The sequence below is a fragment of the Electrona antarctica genome (genome assembly GCF_951216825.1).
Source record: "Electrona antarctica genome assembly, chromosome: 2".
NCBI lineage: Eukaryota > Metazoa > Chordata > Actinopteri > Myctophiformes > Myctophidae > Electrona > Electrona antarctica.
In genome coordinates this window covers 30,755,952-30,781,761 of record NC_136807.1, presented here as the reverse complement: position 1 = coordinate 30,781,761, position 25,810 = coordinate 30,755,952, and the positions used below count along the sequence as shown (strand labels likewise).

Here is a 25,810-nt window from a genome sequence, read left to right as displayed (position 1 = left end):
TACAATCAAATACACAGCCAATGGGTCGTACAGTCACTTGCATATACAATCATCAAATACATAATTGGTTTCAGTGTCACTATAGGTCAGGGTTTATCAGAGTCGGTGCTGTGGCACCCTAGTGTGCCGTGACACAAGTCCAGGTGTGCAACAGAATACTTTGGGAAAGTCCCAATATCACTTCATTATATAGTCATTCTGTGTGAATACTGTGTTTCATTTAGTTGGAAACTTAACTGATTTATAAAGTTTGCTTTTATCACAGCCAGTTATTTATAGTTGATTATTATGCAAAAAGAAAACTCCTATGCTTTTTGTTCCCATATCATTTAACCACAGCTCATCAACTAAATGCTATGTGGTGTAAAGATCTACAATGGATCTGCTACTTTTGATGCTTTTTGGTGACGCTGTAGGGCTAGTATGATGAAGTAGTAGGGCATAAATAAAATAATAATAATAATAATAATAATAATATGGAGATAATAGGTTTCTTCCCGACAGACAGCAACGATAAACAAATGGACTTCTCTCTAATTTATTTACATTTTTTCTTTCTTTTAAAAAAAAAATCTTGTTGTCCTTTCTGCAACACAGTGACCCACCACTGGGGGCAACAGCACCACAGCACAATCATCAATCACCCGCAAGCCAGGCAACCTGCACACAGTGCACAGCCACAGAACAGACTCATGTAAGTTCTTCATTGGCCACATTTCATACATCATAATTTAAGACATGCTGTTTTTCTCTGGCAGACAACAAGAGAATCACAGTTTCAGTATATTTATATGATCATCACTTCTAGCCTAGTTAACACATTATCTATAAGAAAGCAATTCCTTAACTCCTGTTTCCATGGAGATACATTTTCAGGAAAAGAGTTGCACACTATATTGACCACTGCTGACTTAGGATCAGCATGACATTCATTCATTATCAATTAATTCTTGAATAGCCAAAGTGTAAAAATTCCCTGATTGAATTAGTTAAAAGAGTTCCATTGGTATTTTAGATGTTATTTATTATTCTATCTACTTAAAAAATGGCAAACCTTCAATATTTTCTCTAATAGCAGAAACAAAGCAATGTTTGTCTGCCCCTCCTTCAAATTTGCATGCCATTTCATGCATTATTCATTGAAAAATATCAATAGAGTTAGCCGACCATACACAAGTCATTCAAAAAGTAATCCATTACAAGTAAAATAATTACAAATACAATTACTTATCATATATCTTTAAGTTAAGTGGCATTCTATCCAAATTCCAAAGCAGATATTTCTTTCAGGTTTGGTGTCCTTCGGTGTAGATTCAGGGTGAATTGATTGATTGATGTATTAACAGTTTGCAGAATTACAGTACAATTCAAGTACAACTCAATACAAAAAACTGTTAACTGTAAGTGGACAACACCATAAAGCATTATACACTTGTTTACAATAGGGCCCACCATTTTCAATTTATCAAAATGAGAATGAGAAGATGTTGACATATTTGGTTGTTTTGCCTGTTTCTGTTTAAAAGCCCTGCAAATGATAGCAAGATGTGTCAGAATTATAATTTTGCTTCAGTCTTTGCTGCACTGTGGAAAAGCCCTAGGCTATAATCATGTGCAATATAATTATTTAATACACGGACAGGACCTTACATTACAGTCCACTAAAATACTGATGCAAAACTTACAGGAAACCCCTCTGTGATTAAACACTGACTGTTGGGCAGACTTAGTTCAGATGAAATTCAAGAGATTAATGAGGGTTCTCTGACCAGTTAATGAAGGCAGGTGGTTCATTACATATACCGACATCATCTCAGGGGATGGCTGCGGATGCTTTTCTCCCCGTTTGCATCACCCATAAACACTTGCCCTAACAGCCATTTTAGAGCTCCCTTTGCATGTTATGTAGGTATAGAAACCCAAAGGCAGAGAGCAGGGAGAACAGGAACACAGGGTGTTAACGTGAAGGAGTATAGTGGTGGATTCCTCATCATTTCCCCCGTGCTTCCACTGGAAACCCCTCTATTTTTTCCCTCTTTTTTCCTGCAGTGGTTGAAAAATGCGTGACGCCTTTATGCCAGTGCAAAATGGGGGAGGGGTAGAGGAGACAATCACACCAGAGAGAGAGAGAGAGAGAGAGCAGAGAGAGAGAGCAGAGGAGGAGAGGGAGCATCTTTTGCAGTCATCCAGGGTATCGGAGGCTACGGTGATTGGCTGAGGGATCGTGTGACATCACTCCCACTCGAGGGGGAGCTCTGAGGATGCGATGCTGATATGCGAGGCTGCACACTGAAGAACTGAGCCGTTTCGCAGCCTCACTCTGGGAACCGGGGACCTTCTGCAGAATAATCCAACACAAGGGTGATATTCCATATTCCACCCCCCACACACAGCGCTATAGCATTCTTCAACGTCCCGTCCTTCTTGACTCCACTTCTCTCTTCCAGTGACAGCCATGAACTATTTACGCCGGCGTCTCTCTGACAGCACCTTCATCTCCAACCTGCCCAATGGCTACATGACAGACCTCCAGAGGTCTGACCCTGCTCAGCCTCCCGCGCCTGCTTCTGCTGCTGCTGCAGCTGCCTCTTCCGGTCCGGCCAAGTCCCCCACGGCCGCCGGGCCTCCCGCCACTTCACCGGCTGCCGAGAGGAAGCCCCAACCGCCGCCTCAGTCCCAGTCCGCTGGCGTGGGCTTCTTCAGCTCCATCACCAACGTGGTCAAACAGACCGCTGCCTCAGCAGGTCTGGTGGAGCAGACCCAAGTCACGACGCCCAGGAAGTTCAAGACTCTTCTTGTCATTGACGAGCCACAGCAAGAATGGTGAGGCGACATGCTGCTGCTACGTGTGTGTGCGTGTGTGTGTGTGTGTGTGTGACTTGAATAATTCATAGGTTCACTGTAAAACCCTGAGTGTTCAATTAACTGAGATTGTGCTTGTAACCAAATGTACCCTTTTACAGCCTTCCGTTGTGATGCAAGGAACTCCAGAATCCATGGAACATTAGACAAAAATAGGCGATCTACAAGCTCACGACGCAGCGCTTGGTGAGCTTGTAGATCTGCAATTTCGGGGGAGAAAGAGATTTGCCCCAAAACACTGACCAACTCAGGTCCAGTTGACTATGTCTAGAAGGTTGAGTGGTTAAGAAACACAGCACAGGCATAGAGTACATTGGAGTAGATTGATTCTCAGCAGTAATTACAGCAAGATGGAAGACGTATGTAGACGTCCATTCTCTCTGCATGGGCTCTCTGATATTTTGTCTTTTCCCAGTTTGTGGGTGATTGTGCTTGAAAACTATTGTGTTGCTTATACCATGATCCGTGTTGATACAGATCATGACAGCCACATTGATTTGTTTTCAAATGAACTTGGTTAATTAAATGGAATCATCAGATGAGTCCCCCCCCTTTACACAGCTCTGAATCATTCTAGAAAGAAACACATTATTAATATTCAACAGGCTGCAAGCAACAGGGAAAGACACTTGTCTCAGTGTAGAGTAGGCCGGGGACTGCAGTGGTTTCATATGTCATGCATGGGGGTTTCCCCCCTCTCACCGATCCCAGCGTGCTAGGTCACATGACCTACACGGGGAACTGCAGCACATGATGGCTCCTTTAGTGAACAGCCAATTATAAGCAGATTTATCAAATGAAACAAAGGAGAAAATTAAATAATGGTGTCTGAAGGTCAAACTAAAGTCGCTCCAAATAGCCAGATGTCAGCTTCTTGGCAGGTGAATCGCAGTAGGTGTACATAGACCACTAATACCCTGACGGCCCTGTTATGGGCATGTCATGACAGGCGATACATTCGGCCAAAACGGCAGATCTACTAGCTCAGTCGTTCTCAACCTGTGGGTCGGGATCCCCTGGGGTGTCCCCACTTGATTTTGGGAGGGACCCCAGATGACAAAAAAGAAAAAAGACCATTACTGCTTCAAAAGTATTCAACAATCTACCGGTATACTAAAAACAGGTCAAACATTGGCCAAATTGTCAAATAATATAAGAAAGAGGCTTTGTATCTGTGGAACCGAGTCAAACTAAATTTAATGTCCCACCCCCTAAAATTCCAAGTGCTTGTCAGGATGGGGGTTCCCCAGTTCAAATGTGTTTATTTGGGGGGGGTCGCGGGACTCGCGGCCTGAAAAGGTTCAGAACCACTGTACTAGCTGACATTGTGGAAAATAATGTGCCAAATAGTGGCCTGGGGAACCCTGTCATTGATGTATAGGGTTTAAGTGGTCAGCATTGACTGTCACTCACCGTAGTGTTCTTAGAGGTAGATTTAAGCAATTTAAGCACCTTCGGATCACACTCCTTTCACTTGGATTTGATTTGTTTTTTGAGGGGCGCTAGCCCTCCAATGCATGGCTGTCTGAAATTACGTCATGTGGCAGCCAAGTCTATGGACCTTTTAATGTTTGTTTAGGGCAGTAAAAGACAACGTAAGACGTCGTCTGGCTGATATAACTGCCCTCGCTGCATGCGCCCCTCACATCACACAAGTGTAATCTTTGGGTTTGTTTTAGATCTCTTTTAGTCTGCTTGAACTATTCATCCAAGATTACAGTACATAGCATTAAACAATTATTTCATAATACTATCACTATCAATGCTACAGAACAAAACACCACCAATATTAAAATTATATACTGTATATCCAAACTAGCCTGGCTAATAAGCCAGACTAATATCACACAACACTGTCGCGGTATATCAGTCTGGGCTGGCTCCACTTGGATTTCATTTCCCGGGGGGCGGGTTCAAACATTTTCTCTTTGACGCAATTGGTCAGAGCTACTGTCAGTCAAAAGTCTCAAGCATTGAACGTCACTGTACCAAAGCCCGCCCATATTGCATACCGTGTCCCGATTGGTCCGACCTGTTCTCGATTGTAGGAAAGAGGCGTGCTACTGAGCCTCGCCAGACCGAAATCCGCTGGTAGGCAACTTTTTTTTGCCAACGGCTGATTCGGTCTGGTTTATTAACCAGGCTATATCCAAACAGCATGCCACAATAGATGCATAGTAATATAGTATACAAAAATACAAAATGCATTACACATTATTAGCCCATTAAAACCGGGAAAGTATCTGTGTCATTTTAGATTTTATATAGCAAAAGAAGTTTATCAGAAATCAGTGGTTTAGAAAAAATTGCAGAACGAAAAACTCACAGCACATCACTTTGTGCCGCGCTGCGAGCTTGTACATCTGCTATTTTTGGACAATTTATAAAGATCTCGAAAGTATTGGAAACATTTTACACAAATCTTCTCTTATGAGGGTCCATGCCTCAAAGCCTTTTCAGATGGGGTTCCGCGGTGAGATATATATTAATTTGGGGGTCCTTGGCACGAAAAAGTTTGAGAACTGATTCGGAACTATGGCAGTTGTAAAATCGGCCTCAGGTTCAAATAAAAATAAAGTATTAAACCCAGTCCGAAAATGTATAAATTACATTTTACACCTACAGTAGTCTCACAGGACGTTCAGAGATCTACGCCTACCGATACGTCTGGTGACATCTAATTCAATGAACTGGGTGGAAATAATGAGACATTTAGGAAATAACCACAAAAATCACAGAACCAGGACTTTCGATTTCCCCCCCACGCGTATCAGTATAGGCAGAGATCTCTCATTGTCTGGCTCCGCTTGACTATTTCACACCTTGTAGGCTTAGCGGCTGACAAGAATAAAATCAGTTTTTTTTCTTTACCCAACTGAATTGTGTATTACTCCCCTATATAATACAGCTTCATGTTAAAGGAGAAACCCTTTAAGAAATCTATAGTAGCAAAGAAGTCTCATTTCCTCCAGGGTGGTTGGTTGATGATTCTTAGAATATCTTTTATTTTCCCATTATAAGACCTGAGGCAGATACAAATGCCTTCTTAGCAGATGTACAAGCTCACAGCACGGCACAGAGTGATGCGCTGTGAGCTTGTATATCTGCTATTTTTGAATAGCCAACACTAAAATGTAAAATGACACAGAGGCTTTCTTTATTTTGATGGGTTAAATTAAAGGTACTGAAGACTCAAGTAATTTTGGTTTGTATAATAAAAGATGCTCAACACAACAAAATCTATATTTGTAAGTAACCACTTAAATTGAACCCCAGAATCCACACTCTGGCGGCGGGGTAATATTAGCCAAAAATAGCAGATCTGCAAGCTCACAAGCGGCGCATTGTGAGTTGTGACGAGCTGTGACCTTGTAGAAGGGCTATTTTTTTGCCAAAGACACTGGTCACTGGTATAAGTGTTAACTCTGGTCAGGGAATCTTACCCTGACCAACTCTAGTCTGCACTATATAACTTTCCTCTTCTACCCCGGATTTGAACCCGGCCGGTTTCCTGCTCAAGAGCTGACTTTTTTACCATTGAGCTAATAGAGCCTGCCTGCTTGAATCTTGAACATCAGGTCAAAATTCATGTCAAAATCCGGTGTCTAGGTGAGACATGGCTTTGGCACAATCAAAAAGTCTCAATAGAAGAGCAGGGAGACAACATACAATCACCCCAATTGTTTAAGTTATTGTATTAACATACTCTACCACACAGATTGGACAAACTAACATTCTTTACATCAATAATGTCAATTACCTCTCAAAACTAGAAACCAGACAGCTGGGACTTAAATTTATCATATCAACTGGATAAAATGCAGTAGTTGCAACCGCCATCTAATAGAAGAGTTGCGATATTGAGGGGGCAGAAAACAGCCCGGTCACATGGTTCATGTACTCACACGAGCCCATAGACTCCAATGCATTCCGTAAACTTCCGGTTGTCCCCATTCAATAGAAGTCTATGTAGAAGAGCCGCCATTGGACTGGCCCCATGAAGTGAACAGAGTTTGCGTAACTCTACTCTATGGCTCTGGTTGCAACGTACTGTAGAGACAGACCTTATGGACCTGGATTTTTTTTTTTTTGTTAACATCTTGCAGATGTACCCTGATCCAGAGAGAATCCATCCCATAAAAGTCATCCTTCCGGTCCTGTGGTAAAAGACTAACATAGCTCAGGCTCAAATTGTTTGTTGTAGACTCCAGTTAACCACTTTTCCATTGACTTCCCTATTTTGGGCGTGATATTATTATAAGCCAAAAATGTATACCGGTATGTTTTCTAAACATTTCAAGCTGTTCCAAAATAGTGAAAATAGAAGAACTACAAGGTCACTATGCGTCACATTGTGGTGTGTTGTGAGCTTGTAAATCAGCTATTGATTGATTGAATGAATAGTAGTCAGAAATGTAAACTGTACATGGTACAGTAAAAGGCTAAACACAAACAAGTCTGGGGGACTTGTTTCCATTGTATCCTACATGTATTCAATTCATCAACATAAACAATTTTCACAAAATATTCATCATTATGATTAGGGCTTATGATGATTAAGATCTACCCGACAGAATCCCAACATGCTGCAGAGAATGAAATAATATCCTCTGATTTACACGTCCACTGCGTGTAAGATGTTTTTGTCTTTCTTTTCTCAATATGAACTAATCTAATTTGAAGAACAAGATCTAATTTATTTGTTATTCAATAGATCACAGACTCATTCTCTTGGGTCAGTTTTGTAAACACTGCAGATGGCACAGAGAATCTTCCACAGGGACCATCTGCTGAATGACAATGACATACAATGAATGTTAATGTGCTTCTATTCTCTATACTTGGATGATGAGGCATCATTTTTTGTAAATGCAAGTTGATACAAGTTTGTGGAATATAGGTTTTAATTGACTTTTCCGGTATAAATTATTGACGAAACCAGACTACAAGGGCTTTAGAATACAGCATTAGCAGTGACGGCCATTTTGTGGTGCCACACATTCATTTTTCCGATAGAGATTTCAGAAAATATTTGTATAGAACCTGGAACCAAGACAATGCAGGCTCCTGGTGAATCATGCATACAACAATTGATTCTGTTCCCAAATCTCTATGGGAAAAACACATGGGTTTTCTATCTGTGGGATAACAAAACGCCACTGCTATGCCTATTTCCCCATCAGGAAAAAAACCAACAGTCGATTAAAATTTTATAAAATCAAAACATGAATAAAATCAGGTGGCATCAATTAAAGTATTAAACAACTTACAAAATCTCCACTATAGAAAATGAGTAAAATATCAAAGAGGCAATTAAAACAATAAAAATGTCTTGATATAAAAGAACGTTTTGAGAAGTGAAGTGAAGACTACACTGACTTTGCCATTTATATGTAAATATTCCACAGTATTCGAGTGTCAATTCATATTCACATTAATGTGCTCTGTAACCGCAACTAAAAAGAATAAAGGCTAGCCTAATCAAGGCGGCTCGGCCATGCTAAGTGCACTTTCCCCGTTTAGTGAGGAGGTCTAATGGAAGGAAACCCGATCAATGCTAATAAGATATAACCCCATGTCAGTTGGATGGACGGATAGTCTACGATGATATGCACTCATTATCATTAGAGGGGGAATAAGGAAAGAAAATGTGTATTATATTGTCGAGTTATCTCCATATCCATATAGCGATATCACACAAATATAGCAGATTTACAAGCTGGAAACGAGGCGCAAAGTGGCATGTTTTGAGCTTGTAGATCTGCTACTTTTGCTATTTTGGAATTTGAATGCTGAATGCTGAATGCTCAATGTGTGCTCCAACTACAGTACGTGCACTATAGGCTTGCCAAAATGCAAATAAACCGATGTCTGAGAATGTCTAAATCAGCTTTGTCCATTGCTGTCAACACCAGTGATCAATGCCCACGTGTCATTTCAGACATGGACAACCCAGAAAAATTGATACAGACAGATGGACAAATGTTTCTCGAATGAATACCTATTCGCTTAAGGATATCTGGTGTACAATTCTGCCTAGTTACTGTACGATGTCTCCATCCCCAAAAATCTGCCTCTGTCTGAATGCATCCATTTTGCACATCTCTGAAATATGACTGAGCATTAAGGGTTTCTCCTCCTTGTTGGAAGTGTGGCATACTATTATGTCACAGTGAAAGAGTGGGGAGTTTGCCGTGTTTTGTCATCACAGTGACAGTGCAGCCTAATAGCCTTGAGATTCATTATATTCTGGCTGTAGACCGAGGTCTATTCAGTGTTGTGTAGCTCTTTGGCTCTCAATCTATTTTGAACTCTGGACCACTAGCATTAGTTTTATAGCATCACAATCATTTTAACCACTTTAACCATATTTTACAGCAGATAAACACGCTCCTAGCTCAGAGCTTGATCAGATCTGCTATTTTAGTTTTTGAAAAATCTTGAAGATTTGTCAAAAAATCTTCATACCGGGGGAAAAGCAGATCTACAAGCTCACAATGTGTCATGGTGCAACTCTTTGTGAGCTTATAGATTATTTCATGTGCGTGACATCACATCACATCACATCGTTCACATATTTCTTAAATTTGAAGGACTTTTAATTTATGTTATTTAAACGTAAAGTGTACATTTTAAATTGTAAAATTAAATAACAATTTCCATTGGTGTTGTGGACACCGTTTCTGCTGACTGCCAGAAATATATAGATCTACCTTTTGTAACAATCTACCTTTTGTAACGTTATAGCAGCTCCTGTAATGCTAGCACGGATGAAGGCTTTGGAGGGATAAGGGGTGTTTTATTGGCCCTGTCTCATTGTGGGAGGGATGACGTCGATCCGCACGCACGCACGCACGCACGCACGCACGCACGCACGCACGCACGCACGCACGCACACTGCTCATGGAAGCCAGGCTGACAACAACACTGGCTGCTGGCCAGTGGCCCCTGCATGACACTGGCTGCTGGCCAGTGGCCCCTGCAGGACACTGGCCAATTTATTTATCAAAAAGCTCCACAGACGTATGACTAATGGCAAGGACTCCTCGGCCATAGAACAAAAGCAACACGGCTCTTCACAACGAACATGCAGTGATTATCAGCCTTTTCATTTCAAGGATATGTAAATATAGGTATGATACGTATATTTGGCCACACGGACCCCCGCTCGCTCAATGAAATGTTTAGTCTCTGGGACCCCATTCTACACTTTGAAATCCGCAGAGTTAATTCAACAAAGAGTGTACAAATGGATCCGTTACCCGCAAGGGTTCATTTGGTCCCCCTGGTGGTCCCCAGACCTGATGTTGAGAACCAGTGACAGAGAGGATTTTGCCCAGTCACACAGCTGCAGGCAGTGCAGGGGGGTGTAGCATTGTTGCTAAAAATATTAACTTTAACCTTGACATTAACTGGGGCGTCGATGGCCTAGTCAAGTGGTTAAGGCACACACCATACAGGCTCTGATGCAGCTCTGATGCAGCCTGTCAGACGAGTTGCGGGTTAGATTCCTGAGCCCGACGGACCTTTGCTTCGTGTCACACCCCACCCTCTCCCCTCTCACCCTTTTCCTGTCATCTCTCCGCTGTGTTATGAATATCGAAGAAAAACATTCTGTATCTGCTAGTGGAAATACTTAAAGTAAAGTTGATATATTTTTTCCTGAAATCACCCAATTTAACCAATTAGGCAATTCAATCTAATATCTTTAGTATTTTATTGTATGATGTTAAGATTAATAACATCTTAACATTAATATTGGAGATTAATATTGGATATTGAAAAGGAAGGTGAGGGCAACTTGGACACTCAGGCATGAAGGAAGCATGAGTTCAAGAGCCCAGGATCGCATTAGATAATTGACACAGGGGTGAAAAATGGGTTACAAAATCGTGGGATAAAGATTATAAGAAAAGAAAAGGAAGGTGAAAAAAAGTATTGAGATATATTTAATTGTGCATTTCCCATGATGCTTTGAGACAGTTGCAGTACTTCCCATGACCCAGGGCCATAGAACTGTCAGTGCAAAGTTAAGCTGCCTGTCAAGACACATTGGGATCAAGCTGGTGCTTTGTAAAATGCATCTGAGAGGGTGTCGTTGCATGGACATGAAATGAAATTACTATATTTACCCAGGGTATCTGGGCTAAGCTCAAGAACTTGTTTCCAGCCAGGCCCTGCTCATAGAACATTTCATCGTAGTGGTTCAATGCCTTGTTCAAGGGCACTTCAGCTGTGGTAATTTTAACATGTCGGACCGCTGATTCGAACTGGCGACCTTCCGGTATCAAGACCGCTCCGCAATCCGTTCGGCCACCCGCTGCCACATCTCCCCCTACTTGTGGAAGGGGGCCACATATATGCCCACTTCCTAGATTACCATTTATGATATTGATGTTTACCTTGTGTTGACCATGCTTATTGTAAATCGCTCTGGATTAAGAGCGTCTGCTAAATGCCTAAATTGTAAATTGGCCTAACTGTCCAATGGAAACTGTTTATGAAGTCCCACCTCATTCTTCTCCCATTGGTTAAGGGATTATTGGAAATTATGTGTGTGATGATCGCAAATGGGAAAGATGTCGGTAAATGAACCGATATCAAAACCTGAGGTGTTCGTAGTCCAATTGTGTGACTATAGCCTTTACGGTTGCGGTTTGGAGCGAATTATTTTATTAATGGGTAAAAAATAAGAGGCATGAATTTTGTCACCAATATGTTGAAAACCTTTGTTATAACGTTTGGAATCCTGAGATGCCAATTAAGACTATTATCTGGTCTTTTATGAAGTTGAGATGCTAAGACCTCTCAGTGGGGGCTCCTCAGTGTCAGGCGAGCCAGCACTAGCATGCAGTGGAAGGAATTAATTGGTATAAAAACTAAATTGGGAAAAAAAGGGAAAAAAACTAAATTGGGAGGAAAAAAAAGAGGGTGAAAATAATTGGCTACTTAAAAATAAATAAATCTGACAGGCAGCCAAACAAATTGGTCCTGTTAGATACAACCACTGGTACAGCTAGCTACCTGTACAGTATACCGAAAAAGAACGTGAATATTGTACATCCAATTCTTTCATGTTGGGATTTTAAATTATTTTACGACAGTGATTCTTTTGAACATATTCTAGGCAGAAGTTGCAGAATATGTACAGAAAGAAATACCTTTTCTAGTCTATGTACGGGCATTTGGAACGGGGAGCATAGAAAAATCCTGAAACATAAAACATAGTACCCATTTCCCAGTACGTATACAGTTGGGTGCCACCGATATTGTACCTTATCATTTGACCCATTTAGGCCTGACCTCAAAATTTAAAAAAAATCTTCTACATCCTCCAGTTTTCTGAAAAAAATATTTTCACGTTTTTTCAAAAATAGCAGACCTACAAGCTCGTAGCGCGCCACGCGGTGGCGCGCTATGAGCTTGTAGATCTGCTATTTTTCAATAGCTAAATTATAACATAATGTTTAAAACACCAAAAGGGGTTCCCGCCCAAAATGGGTTAACTGTCCTTTTGCGCAGATCACGCAAACCTCAGCAAAAAGAAAAGGACAATATCGATGGCCTCCAACTGTACATATGAAGGTGTAACTGATTAGAGTTTAAGCGGTGCTTAACAAAGAGCCTGAAAGAAGGCTAATCACAGACAAAACAGGGCGATGGAGGCCGGAAATTACCTCTAATCATACCCTCATTAGGTGTGTGATCTTACAGGCTAATCGAATCAAAAAGCAATTACATGGAAACAATGACCAATGAATACAATATTTCTCTTTTCTTTGAAAATATGACCCCGATCTTTTTCTAAATCTCTTGTTGCATCTAGTATCTCTGTCCACCTTTTTGAGGGGCGCTAGCCCCTCCTATGTCCAGCTTTTAGTGTTTGTACAAACCCAAACTTTTTGTCCTACACAAACATTAAATGTCATTGACAATGAATGGACAATGTTGAGTGTTCGTGTAAACACAAACATTAAATGTCATTGACAATGAATGGACAATGTTGAGTGTTCGTGTAAACACAAACATTTCGTAACATTGAAGACGAAGGTGAGGATGTACGATGATAAGAGCGCCCCTCACTTCACACGGGTGTGAATTATTTTCTTTTTATCTAGTCAGACTAGAGCAGACTTCCTCTGTGGAAGTCAAGAGTCATCAGGCTGCTCTCAGTCGACATAACTCCAATATCACTGACGCCAGGTCTGCCTTGAAATCCACATAGGTCAACCCCAGGTTAACTGCTGAGTAGCTTTACCATGAATTGTCACTTGTGTTGTGTGGGGCACACTCACGCACGTCGCACGCACACACACACACACACACACACGCACGGCTAGGGGTTGGTGACCTCCTGAACCCTAGAGTTCCTATTCTGGGCATGTCATACAGTCTAATAGGCAAACATCCTGCAGAAATGGCTCTAAATGCGTTGTGAGTCTTTATTGTGTGTAATGCTTAATTTATACTCCATCATACAATGGTGTCACTCGCCGAAAATAGCAGATTTACAAGCTCACCAGTCACCACACATCGAAATTCACTCAAAGACAGACACAAGGTTTCAAGTACGTTTCAAGGCATCACCTTCCTCAGGCTCTGCTGTCAGACGGCTATATTCCACGGCCTCTGTGTCTCTGTATTGATTGTGAACATGGATGGCTGGGTTGTGGGGGCGAGATGCAATCACCATTAGAGGATGCGGGATCAGATGCAAAGGCCGGGTCGTGATATCCCTAGAGAAATCTTCATATTAGCTCTGTGAAATGAATTTATCTCCCCTAATTATTATTGAGACGGCAAAGCTGTTGTTTTGCTTTAAAACAACTGCCCCTGCTCATTTATCATATTAAGATGTCAGTCACCGCGAAGCGTTGTTTTTCTCCAAGGAGAGCAGCTCTACCATATATATTTGCTCTAGCGGCAGGGAGAACAGATGGTGCTGACGTGCTGTACAGCTCACTTATTCAGAATAAAGATTCTGTTCGCCATCTTCCCACCGCTGCTCGGAGTTCAGTCAGTCACTGTCATACAAGCGAGAGGGGACATCATTGTTAAACACGCCAGGGCCTATTAGTTTCAGCTGATATATTGCATAGGGGATTCCAACAAAGGGAATTAAACCTCTGATCATGTCGAAAGGGGAGCTTTTTTGTACTGAGGGCTTAACCCCATCCCGAACATCATTCGCAGGCAATAATTGGGAAAGGTGAATGTTAAGTAGGCTAAATAAATGAGAAGTTGAAATGCAGCCTGTGCAACCCTGCTGCCTCCCGGATCCTCTGAATGTCTCTTCACAGCTCTTCAATGGCTAATGTGTGTTCTATGTGACATCAATTTAGCACTCAGTAGTTGACTGCCAGTCAGGGATCTGATTTATACTGGCTCGCGCACACCGGAAACAGCAGATCTGCAAGCTCACAAATAGTGTAAATCAGCCGATAAGGCTTCCTGTCAAGTTAAGTTGTTACCTTGGGAAGCTTTATGGGATGAATTAAGTGTGACTCCATGGCAACTTGAGTGAATGGGAGAAGGGAGTGCTTTAATGTTCCCCACCATAGATATTAAGAAATAGATGCCTCATTTGCCGCTGCAGTTCATTGGAGCGACGTGTATCCCAATGAAGGCGGAAGTGCAGTGCTGAAGGCTTTTTTTTTTTTAAACAAATCTTTATAACAGTCATGACCGTATACATTACAATACAAAACAAGACAAACAAACAAACACAAACAACAAAGTTATTAACAATACAACATCAGAGCCAGAGGGATTAGATTACTAACAGAAAACATTAAAGAGTGAACACAAAGCAACAGTTCTCCGCAGCTTTATTATTTAGAAGTGCTGAAGGCATTTGCTGAAGGCGACTCCTCCATGTCTCTCGCTGTCACTCAAGTGACTACTGGCCAATCACAGCGCGTCTTTTCCGGGACTTATGTTACGCACGCGGAAGCTTGACAAGCTTCCGCTTTGCTTCCGCTATTCTTCGCAAGGAATGTCGGGAAAATAGTGCCTTCAATTTTGACACACGCCTCAGAGCCGGAAGGGGCGTCTATGTATATATGTCTATGTTCCCCACCTCGACACTAGGCGTCAGAGCTCATTAGTTTGTGTTGTTAAAGTGTTGTCTGCAGTGCACGACAGATCACAGTTAATATCAGTGTAGCAGAAATCTGGAGAACTCTTCTGTTCAATACTCTGCTGTCTCCATCTGTGGTTTTCCACTATAATAATGACATTGTTCAATGTTCGGCAATCGGGCAGAAACCTCTAATCTCCATTTTCACTTTGTGTTTTTTGTAAACTAGAGCGGTGCCCGTTGGGCACTGGCCTACTTAGAACGATGTAAGTTGGAAATGCATGCCCACCCAGTTATTACATCTGTGTCCCTTTTATACCCATATATGGAGTTCGTGGATTACAGACGTGTCTCCCTGTGTGCAATATAAGTCAGATTCCTATGTGAAATACTGCCAATGAAAAGATTGTGATTCTGAGATGTGATTTGAATTTGAACAATGTTATATAGCCCGGTGAGATGCAGTCATTTTATGTCTTTGCCATTTCCCTGTTCAGGAGGCCCACTAGGTGGCATTGGCATTATACTGCTGTTACATCCCAGTTGGTGATCTCTAGGTAGGAGGGACTAACATTTACCCAAAATGACAAATTGAAACGGACAGATATTTGAGTGAACTGAGTTTATAATAATCAAGCCAAATAACAAAACACAGGGGATGGGACTGCTGGTGCCAAAAGTAGAATATACAATCAAAATTAAAAGGCTAACCTGTCAAAATGACAAACAAAAACCTTCCTACACCAAGTGGCAGTGGCACTCACCTGTAAGCTGGTGTAAAATAACAGTCAACTACATGTGTAGAATGTAAAGGGTACCCCGGACTAAACTAAACCCTTCCCTGTAATACGTTTGGCTGTTCAAGAAAGGTTGCAAAGCTGAGTTAGGCCTGAACAAATTTGGGAATGACTGGTAGAAGCATGGCAGGAGGGAAAGATACTTATGGCTGGCAACACAGGTGGTTTATATAGGCTGATGCCTGGAAAGAATTGGTGGACCGATGAGCAGAGGACCAACCAGTGGTGAGAGGCGGATTTGGTTGAGTTATGGAATGATTAGCCTCGGTCTCAGCCTTACTCATCTGCGAAGAGAAAAGCCTGGTCACAATACAAGGCAGAGAATGCATAGCCGGAAGTGTCAGGCCGGAACATCTGTCAGATGTATTTCCCCCGGATACGATATTTTTCAACCAATCACAACACTTGTTTCATACACGGAGAATGTAAAAAGATTTGTAAAGCGTCAACGTCATTTCCTTGAGCGATACTTCCGCCAAAATCCCGCTACTTCTGCCAAATTCCAGCAATGCACTCTACAGTAGGTCTTGCCCAGCATGTGGAATGATTGAAAGCTGAGTGAATGGGCTGGAAGTGTGAAAATGAGTGACAGGCAGAGAGCAGAAGCGGAGAAAAACATCCACATACAAATGCCCCCCATAACAATACCTGTAACAGTAATATTCATAGGGGAAACACCAACTAGAATCTACTGTATATGGATAACGCACTGCTGGAAAGTAATGTGGTATAGAGTAGAAGCAATGAATACAAATGTTAGAATGCACAAATCAATCTCAAAGTCTTGCTGTGTTTATGAAATTGTGTTGCCAAATTGCCAATATGAATAGAATGTGCTTAGCGATAGCGAAAGCCTGTAGATCTGATGTATTAAGTTAATGAACTGTGTTAGATTCAATTATTAGTGATTTGTTTGTGCTGGTTGGAAGAGTGTACATAAGCAACAATGTAGATGATCAATAGAGAGACGACTTGTGGTGTTTGGGTGTATTCAATCAAAGGTTCAGTTCATTGTGTTTCTGTTTCTTAGGGCAAAACTGTTCCGGGGCAAGAAAGTGCAAGGAGACTTTGACATCAGAGTGGAGCAGGTGCGTTTCAGCAAAGCCCCGAATATTTACTTAATATTCACTTGTCTGTTGTTTTTCCATTATGAGTGTGTTTATCTAGCTTTGGGCAGAGTTTGTTTTGAATTCAGAATCTTATTTTTCTACCTTCAGGTGGAGTTTGTTTTTAATCATGAATCTATTTACCCATCTGCAGGCAGAGTTCAATGAGCTCAACATTGTGGCGTATGCCAACGGGACCTGCACCGTTGACATGCAGGTGCTGAGGAATGGCACCAAGGTTGTCAGGTGAGAACACGCATGCAGCACACACACGAGCTCACGCAATACTGCCACAAGAGGGGTAAAAGAACAGCACATGGCAAGAGATTATTCTAATTCCCCCAGCTAAAGCAATTTTACAGCATTCATCACAAAATGGATAAATGATGCTAATGGTGAAATAAAGTCAAAACACTGACTGTACACATTTACATACTGTCAACATTTTCTGCCGTAACACATTTTTGGTGTCTGTCAGATTGGTTTAATCAAATTGAAGTGAAGCTAATGTTTTTGCTAGGTTTGTTGACACTAAAGCCTGAATTATACCACATACGTCATACGACGGTGTCACTATGTGTCACTTTGTGCCAAGCTGCAAGCTTCTTTTATTTTCATTTATTTATTTATTTATTTGTATCTAATTTTTATCCCACGATTTTGCAACCCAGTTTTTTCACCCAGTGCCAATTATCTAATGTAATCCTGGGCGCTACACTTCCTCTGCCAACCTGGCAGAGGAAGTGCCATTTATTTTTAAACACAAAATCTTTCTTTCTGGGGGTCCCTGGCACAAAAGGTTTCAGATAGGAGATCCGCGGCCAAATATATATCAATTCGGGGGTCCTTGACACGAAAAAGTTTGAGAACTACTGGTGTATTCGGTAAACACTGAATATCACATTAGATCAGCTGGTTTTCTACCAGTGGTCCTTGAGGTGGTCCCCAGCTAAATGATAGAGAGTTGGTAACCAAATGGACCCTTATTAGATATTTAACTCTTGAGAGCGTAAAATCTCAATCGGAGCTACACTGATCTAAATGTCATCAAAATGGTGGTCCGTGGCTCCAATGCAGAATAGATAATGGACCTTGATATGAAAGGGAACTGGATTAGAGAAACAAATCTGATTTCTCCTGCGGTCTGACTCTGAACAGAGCCTCTTAGTTCCCACGTACAGTACATCTCTTCCATGCTTCTTATTTTGCAGGTCTTTCAAGCCAGACTTTGTCCTCATCCGTCAACATGCCTTCAGTATGACTCAGAACGAGGACTTCCGCAACCTGATCATTGGCCTGCAGTATGGAGGCGTCCCCAGCACCAACTCCCTGGACTCCATCTACAACCTCTGTGACAAGCCCTGGGCGGTATAGGCACACAGTAGCATGCACACACGCACGCATGCACATGCGCGCACACACACACACACACACACACACACACACACACACACACACACACACACACACACACACACACACACACACACACACACACACACACACACACACGTAATGTATTAGATATTTTTGCAAACTGCTTTTGGAGATCATCAATAATAGCAACTTGACTTTCTGTGTGTGTGTGTGTGTGTGTGTGTGTGTGTGTGTGTGTGCGTGTGCGTGTGCGTGTGCGTGTGTAGTTTGCCCAGCTGATCAACACCTTCAGGAAGCTGGGTCCAGAGAAGTTCCCTCTGATTGAACAAACCTTCTATCCAAACTACAAAGAGATGGTGAGCATCATCACTCACATCCAACACTGGCAATAAAGGAAATAAACAGTCTCTTTAAAGAGGGAGATTAAACATAATACAATAAAACAGCCTCTTCAAAGAGGGAGATTAAACATAATACAATAAACAGCCTCTTCAAAGAGGGGGATTGTGAAACAAAACAATTTCAGAGCACAAAACCTCAATGTCAGGTTTCTGTCTCGTCAGGTTGCCATGCCAACGTTCCCTGTTGTTGTGAAGATTGGACACGCCCACTGTGGCATTGGAAAGGTATGTGAATGTTTTACAATGTTAAAGCTCTTGATATTGCTTTTTATTGGTTCAATATGAAACCCACAAACAGACTTACTTCTTTAAACCTGCCGTCCATATTTTTGCCATGTCATGGCAGATGGCAGGCAAAAATATATATTTTTTTATTTTTTTTTAATTATTATTATTAGTATTAGTATTATTATTAGTAGTAGTAGTAGTAGTAGTAGTAGTAGTAGTAGTAGTAGTAGTAGTAGTAGTAGGAGTAGTAGCAATTAAATGCAATGCCTTCATTTGATATCAGTGAACTGAAAACATGTGATTTATTGACAGGTAAAGGTGGAGAACCACACTAAGTTCCAGGACATAGCAAGTGTGGTGGCTCTGACCCAGACCTACACCACCACAGAACCTCTGATCGACTCCAAGTATGACGTCCGAATCCAGAAAATTGGCAGCGACTACAAAGCATACATGTATGATGTCATTTAACCACTTTGGGCATGCATTATCTCAGTGATTCTCAACCTATGGGCCCCCAAATTATTGTCAAAACTGTAAGATTTTAATGATAATATATCATTCATAAAATGTTATATGCGCTGATAATGCACGCGACCCACCCATCTCAGCACTTTTGAGATCGGCTATTCTCGCTATTCTTCGTTCCTATGAGAACGTGTAATCGGGCTTAACTGGCTAACCTCACGAGTAAACCTTAAGTTATATGGTAATATCTTTCATGATGTCATTTTCTACACTTTAGGAGAACCTCTATATCTGGTAACTGGAAAACCAACACCGGATCGGCCATGCTGGAACAGGTGGCCATGACTGACAGGTGAGTTCTGGATGGCCCCCTCCCTGCCAATGTCTCGCACCCTGCAGTAGTTTGGCAAATCTCTCTCAGTACGATCGAACATGAGCAGAGCCTTTTGAGAGGACATCTCTCAAAATGCTTGTGCGATCGGTGAGTCTGGCCTTGTGCTGTATTTGGAGACAGCTGTTCTATTGTCAGTATTGATTTTGTCTTGTGTCTAGGTACAAGCTGTGGGTAGACACTTGCTCAGAGATATTTGGTGGTCTGGACATCTGTGCGGTCAAAGCCATCCACGGGAAAGATGGGAAAGATTACATCACAGAGGTACAGGCCACTGTTTTTCAGGTTCATGCTGAATTTATAAAGGGATTTGCTTCATTAAAGTTCTGCAATGCATTTACCTATTTCATTACTTATTGTCTTAGTACAAGTCTTACCTTTCAAGCACATCAGGTGAAAAATGTCCAGAATCTTAATTTGTTCAAAAATGTAAAAAAAAAAAATCCTATATTAAAATTGCCTACTGAGAGGACCATCTGGCAGACCACGGCCACGTCACTCTGACTCAGACATAACCATAAAGGCATAAACAAACCCGGTAGGCCAATGTATTGGCATATATCGAGATCCGATTATCCAGAGCCACAGATCGGGCCGCTATGCCATATATGGGACCGACTGATATCAAACTCGGAATCGGCAAGTAGTGGTACCCATACCCGCTGCCGAGTTGGTTGTCCAGAACCAGCGATAGGGCCGATATGTCCAAATATGGGCATGCCAATATACAGGGTATACCAATGACATCAGGTATCTCCATACATGGACATAAAAGGGACACAAGTAGATGGGCAGATACAAACATCTCCATCCATATATGGGCATAAAAGAAGGGACACAGGGACACAGTTACAGACATCTCCATATATGGTCACAAAAGACACAGACAGAGGGGTACAACGGGTACCAAGACAAAATCCCGTTGATGACTCAAACATATTGGTCGGATCGGCTGTGTGACGTAGGTGTCAGGGCCGTGTGAGGGCCGCATATCGGCTCTCATGACCGAAACGTTGCCCCTGAATGAATTATTCTCTTGAACCAGCAAATGGCAGTGTGCAGGTCTAGTCCTATTTATACTGTCTTGTCACCTACGCACCTGCTTGGGAAGGAACCGGGTGTGCGGAAGTCTTCTCTTCACTAGAATGTCTGTATAATAAAGCATTCAATCAATCTTTTTTTGCTCTCAGGTGGTGGGCTCCTCCATGCCTCTGGTCGGGGAGCACCAGGCTGAGGACAGGCAGCTCATTGCAGACCTGGTGCTGACAAGTATGGAGCAGACTTCAGAGAAGACAGCCAACACGGCCCAGAGACCCACCACCATACAGCCGGTAAACAAATAGGAAGCTTATTAGTTTAAAGCTCGCAATGACACTTAGGTAGAATTTTGGCCATGATGACCTTGATATGATGTAATTCCAAGTATTGATGAGATACTGTATATCTTCACTGATTGCTCAAACTGATTAGAAACTGATATTCCAAAATAGTGCATATACCCATTGACTTACATTGCACAGTGAAACAGGACGGTGCCTGCGACACGTTGTGAGGTCAGGTGACTGACCTGATTCAACAGGTCTGTTCATCAGCTCTGACCTGATGAAGACCCACTAGGCTTGAAACGTTGTTAAACTTCAATATTTTTTTCTACCGGGAGCTATTACACAGTGTGTGCAGGGACGAATAGTTTTCATAATCCTCAATCCCCCCCCCCCCCCCCCCCCCCAGACTCTACGTCACTGAGTGTGTGGACTTCCCTTCCTCTTCTCAATGAACATAAATCAAAAACATTCCTCACAAATACAACATAGATCCCCCCCAATACTTTCCCTGTGGCTATAACAAGACGATAGCACAACAATAGAACCAGAACAGAAACAGCCCGAGGCATACTGAGGAATCCCTTCTCAGCCAACAGCTCGGGCTGCCGTGTGTTGTTTACTTGAAGACAATATTAACAGCAGTATTTGGATAGATGCCATGTTTGGTTTTCTGCTCGTTATATCCTAGCAGACCTAGCTCATATGCAAGTACTGTACACAGGTTTTTTTTTCTTCCCTTTTTTCCTTTACTTGAGTATTTCCAATTTTTACTTTTAACTTTTAGTTACGAGTTACTTTGGCAGGGTCTGCTATTGCTAAATGTCAAAATTGTAAATTGTACTATGGCACAGGAAATTACAAAAAGCGTATGTCCTCATATATCACAGCAGTCCAGGCCAGGTCTTCAACGCTTCTCGAGGCCAAGAACCCCTTAGGTGTGAGAGAGATGAAGCAGGGACACCCCCCCCCCCCCACCCCCCCTACATATTGTATGTGAAATTGTGTTGCAGATTAAACTTTTCATAGATTTCATAGATAGCTTCCTATAGACTTGTTTGACAGCACTGTCAATGTGTAGCGTTGTGTTGGATTCATGAGCAGACAAAATTGGAACTGGAACACTAAAAATTAAGCTGATAAACGGGTACTCTCTCCTGATTGGTTAAAAAGAATCAATATAATTAATTATTTATCCTCCTCTTTTTTAGGGTGCTGGCCAGAAGGGAGAGCTGGTGTCAGAACCCACTAAGAACGGTACAGCACACCCACCTCAAGGTTGTCTGCAGTACATTCTGGACTGTAATGGCGTTGCAGTGGGGCCAAAACCAGTCCAGGCCAACTAAAACACGTCACCCAGGAGAAAGGGAGGTAGTGACGTCTAGAGATAAAACCATGAAGTATATTAGCCAAACACACAAACACAAGAAGAAGTGTGGTGTGTGCGATGCTGATACTATAGCTAGACTCCGATCTCGGTGACGTTGGCTCGGACTGGCTGAAAAAAGCAAACAGCTGTCCTGGACTGGGTTTTGTTTTCCTCTATGCAGTGTCAATATGTACCGCGTGTCTACCTGTTGACCTGTTGATTCGTGTGCTTGTAGAGGTCTACCCTTGTTTCTGTAGCTGATGTGGATTTTCTTTTGGGGCTGTTTGATGATGATGATTGTGCCTACACTCAGTGCTGCTCTGTGTCACCCAGCTCCCCCCCTCCCTCTCCCTTTTTTCGTTCTCAGTTTTTTAGCTGTTTACCTTTAAATATTGTTCAAACTGTGGTCCATTCTTGTGCAGTTTGACATGTGTGCGTATATCTGGATAATGTACACGTGGGTGTGTATGTAGTACGGTGATTATTTTCATACATATAGCTGGAATAGATATTTATTTTTGCTTTGCATGTTTGATAGAAAGAGAAAAAAACCAATACAGGTCTGTTATAAGTGTCTGATTAACCGGGATGTTGACAGTAACATCGCAGTTGCGTCTAAAGCTTGTGTGCATTGTGAATGTGTCATAAGAAATGCATATTATATAAGTTCTACACAAATAGATGTAATTGATCGTTAACGATCACGTATTAATAATATGACAGCTGAGGTGTGCACACTGCTGCAAACACAATCAGGATTCAGCATTGACGTATGTTTGTCTTTCTTTCAGTTAAGGAAGTTAAGTTGTTGATCTAGACTCTAGAGAGATACCTATCAGAATAACAGATATTTCTTATGTAGAATTAATAGATAGATAGTGCGTGCTGGCAACTATTTTTTTTTTACACTGTCCCCCACACACCCTCCCCCTCACTCAAATATTTTACTATGTAAAAAAAAAAAAAGAAACATGTCACAAGACCTACCGCAGAGCACTGGTTCTCAATGACGGGTCCAGGGACCACCAGAGGGCCAAATGGGCCCTTTATACGGGTCTGTAACTCTGACAGTGTACACATGGAATGAAATGGACCTGTAAGGGTCCATTTGATTCCATTTGTACACTGTCAGAGTTAAAATAACTTTGTATAAGGGGTGGTGGGATAGTTGTGGCCTAATATGCATATCAAACTAGGGGCCCTTCCTTGAAATGGAAAAAAGGTTGAGAATCACTGCTGTAGACTAGAGGGTCTGCTGCATACATACATGCATTCAAACAATTTCAACACATTTTTGCAATTTTGAGCCAAAGAATGAATTATTTCTCACACAGCACTTGTTTGCACTCCACTAAATATCCGGGAGAGGACTGTTATACGCGCCGAGAAGCTCTGATACTACTAGATAACAGGAAGAGTATAATACATGCTTTTTTTAATTTATACATTTCTTGATTTTATTTTATTTTCCAATATATCCTGCTGTAAATAGTATACAATTTTTCAGTGATTCATCTTTTGGCTCTGTGTTTGCGACGTAGAGACCAAATAACAAACAAGAAAAACACCGGCCCTCAAAACGTTGCGTTAACGTTTTGTGCTGTAAACAACAACCCCGCCAGATGTCAAAAATCTCTGATCTTACCACCGCCATCCTTATGCTGGATATGGGCTATCGTTGTGGTGTTGCCATGACAACAGTGCCCAGCGACGCATGCCTCTGTTACTGCCTTATCATGCTCCTCCTGTGAGCTATGGAGAGTGCAATATTGATTTGTTTTTACTTGTTGTTCTTTTTTTTAAAATGCTTTTAAAATCGGATCTTCCTCCATAATTTATTCATAAAGCTATATTCACAAATGTGTCACCCCACATTTGGTTGTTGGACATTTATTTTTTAACGGACGAGTCACATGAAACTGCTTATGTTGTGATCGGGTGTTTTTTTTTAGGATGCCACGAAGTGTATCTATATCCAATAAGGTGATAATAACAATAATAAGATTAATAACTACATAGACCATGTTAACTGTAAAAAAGAAAAAAGAAAAAGAAAAAAAAATAGATCTGTTCTCCCACCATTTGTTTCTAGATAGTACCGCAAGCTCTGTGTGCAATTCTTTTCCAAGGTGTATTAACTGCCATTCTGTCTGTGAGAGTAACCTTGTAAAAGCCATGCCTGAGGCTTTATGAAAGTGTTGTTTTGTTTTCTAGGAAAATATGCCATGACGTTGATTTCAAACGGAGGATAGCGCAGATGTAACACGGTCTGAAATAGTTGCACAGCTAAGCCAGATTTCTACTCCTATTGCACGTTGGAGCCGTGCACCGACAATAGCTGATCTACAAGGTCACAAATTATGTCATGATGCGATGCATTGTGATATTGTAGGAGATTGGCTTTTCCCCTCGCACATGTCTCCATCGAACGACAGAGTAGAAATTAAGCATTAGGCTTTCCAAGCGCTTTCCAAGTGATCTTCCAACAATTTTCAACCTCAAATTCAGAATTCAGAAAGTTACAAGTTACAAAACAAGGAAGTGAAGTCTGCACTTTAAACTTTTAAAATACATGTATTGGATTTGGCCAAAGAACATGATCTCTATGGTTAATCCAGGTTGAATTTTGGTTGGAATTCCACTTTAATCAATTGATTCTTGTTGACCAATTATGTATTATTATTTGGTCATTGTGTCCATATGGAGGTTCTGTATATTTTCAAAGACTGTAACTATTTAGGACCATGGTAGTTTACTAAATAACTGTACTTTTAAAACGTTGGTTGGACTGTTTTAAAATCAAGAACAGAATACAATATGCGGAAAGAATTCCATTATGGATATTTCCCTCATGTCACTGGCAATAAAAGCTTACTTTGCAATATATGTTTGGTCTGTCTCACCATGTTTTTTATGATTCTGTTTTGAGGAATATAAAAAAAAGAAAGAACCAAAGAAAATGAAAAACACAGAAGAAATCAGAATTTAAGAAGTATTTACCTTTTAGTAAAAGGAAGGGAAACTGACAAGGTTATGGCTGGTCATGACGCTTTTATCAAAATTAATCGCATGATTGCTCAACCACATTTCATGGCTTCTAATGCATGGAGGAATAGCAGTATTGTATCTTTGCTTTTGTGTTTTCTATGTTGTTGCGTCTACCCCTACATGGTGTTACTGTCGGACAGCAGTCCTGTATTGTCATTTCCGTTGAGGAATAAACCAGTGAACTGTGAGTAAAATATAACCTTGATATTTATGAATCTACCGACATTAAATCTAAAGTCATGATTCTCCGTCCTGCCTAGTAAAGCTGCCTTGATATCTATCATTAAGTGTTTCTTGTACTGAAATTAGGGGGGTCATTGGAATCCCAGGGATTACTTTCACAAAGGCCCGCTCCAAAGTTG

The 25,810-nt window shown here is 41.4% G+C and overlaps 2 protein-coding genes across 2 annotated transcripts in view; one reads left to right on the top strand and one right to left on the bottom strand.

The window, feature by feature from the left end:
• LOC306917415 (troponin C, slow skeletal and cardiac muscles) overlaps positions 1-25,810 on the bottom strand; it is a 368,649-nt gene that overhangs the window by 94,715 nt on the left and 248,124 nt on the right. The window lies entirely within an intron of this gene.
• syn2a (synapsin IIa) lies at positions 638-25,323 on the top strand. Its single transcript, XM_079525085.1, has 12 exons — positions 638-694; positions 2,050-2,823; positions 16,769-16,826; positions 16,999-17,090; positions 18,056-18,212; positions 18,488-18,577; positions 18,785-18,847; positions 19,163-19,305; positions 19,596-19,670; positions 19,871-19,973; positions 20,900-21,040; positions 22,243-25,323. The coding sequence occupies exons 2-12, from the start codon at positions 2,456-2,458 to the stop codon at positions 22,375-22,377; spliced, it is 1,425 nt and encodes a 474-aa protein (XP_079381211.1). The 5' UTR covers positions 638-694; positions 2,050-2,455; the 3' UTR covers positions 22,378-25,323.

Bases quoted from the DNA above. Each gene is read 5' to 3' on its own strand.
- syn2a (XM_079525085.1), top strand. From the start codon at position 2,456: ATGAACTATTTACGCCGGCGTCTCTCTGACAGCACCTTCATCTCCAAC. The intron at 19,974-20,899 runs GTACAGGCCACT...TTTTGCTCTCAG, and splicing joins GGAAAGATTACATCACAGAG to GTGGTGGGCTCCTCCATGCC. The intron at 21,041-22,242 runs GTAAACAAATAG...CCTCTTTTTTAG, and splicing joins GACCCACCACCATACAGCCG to GGTGCTGGCCAGAAGGGAGA.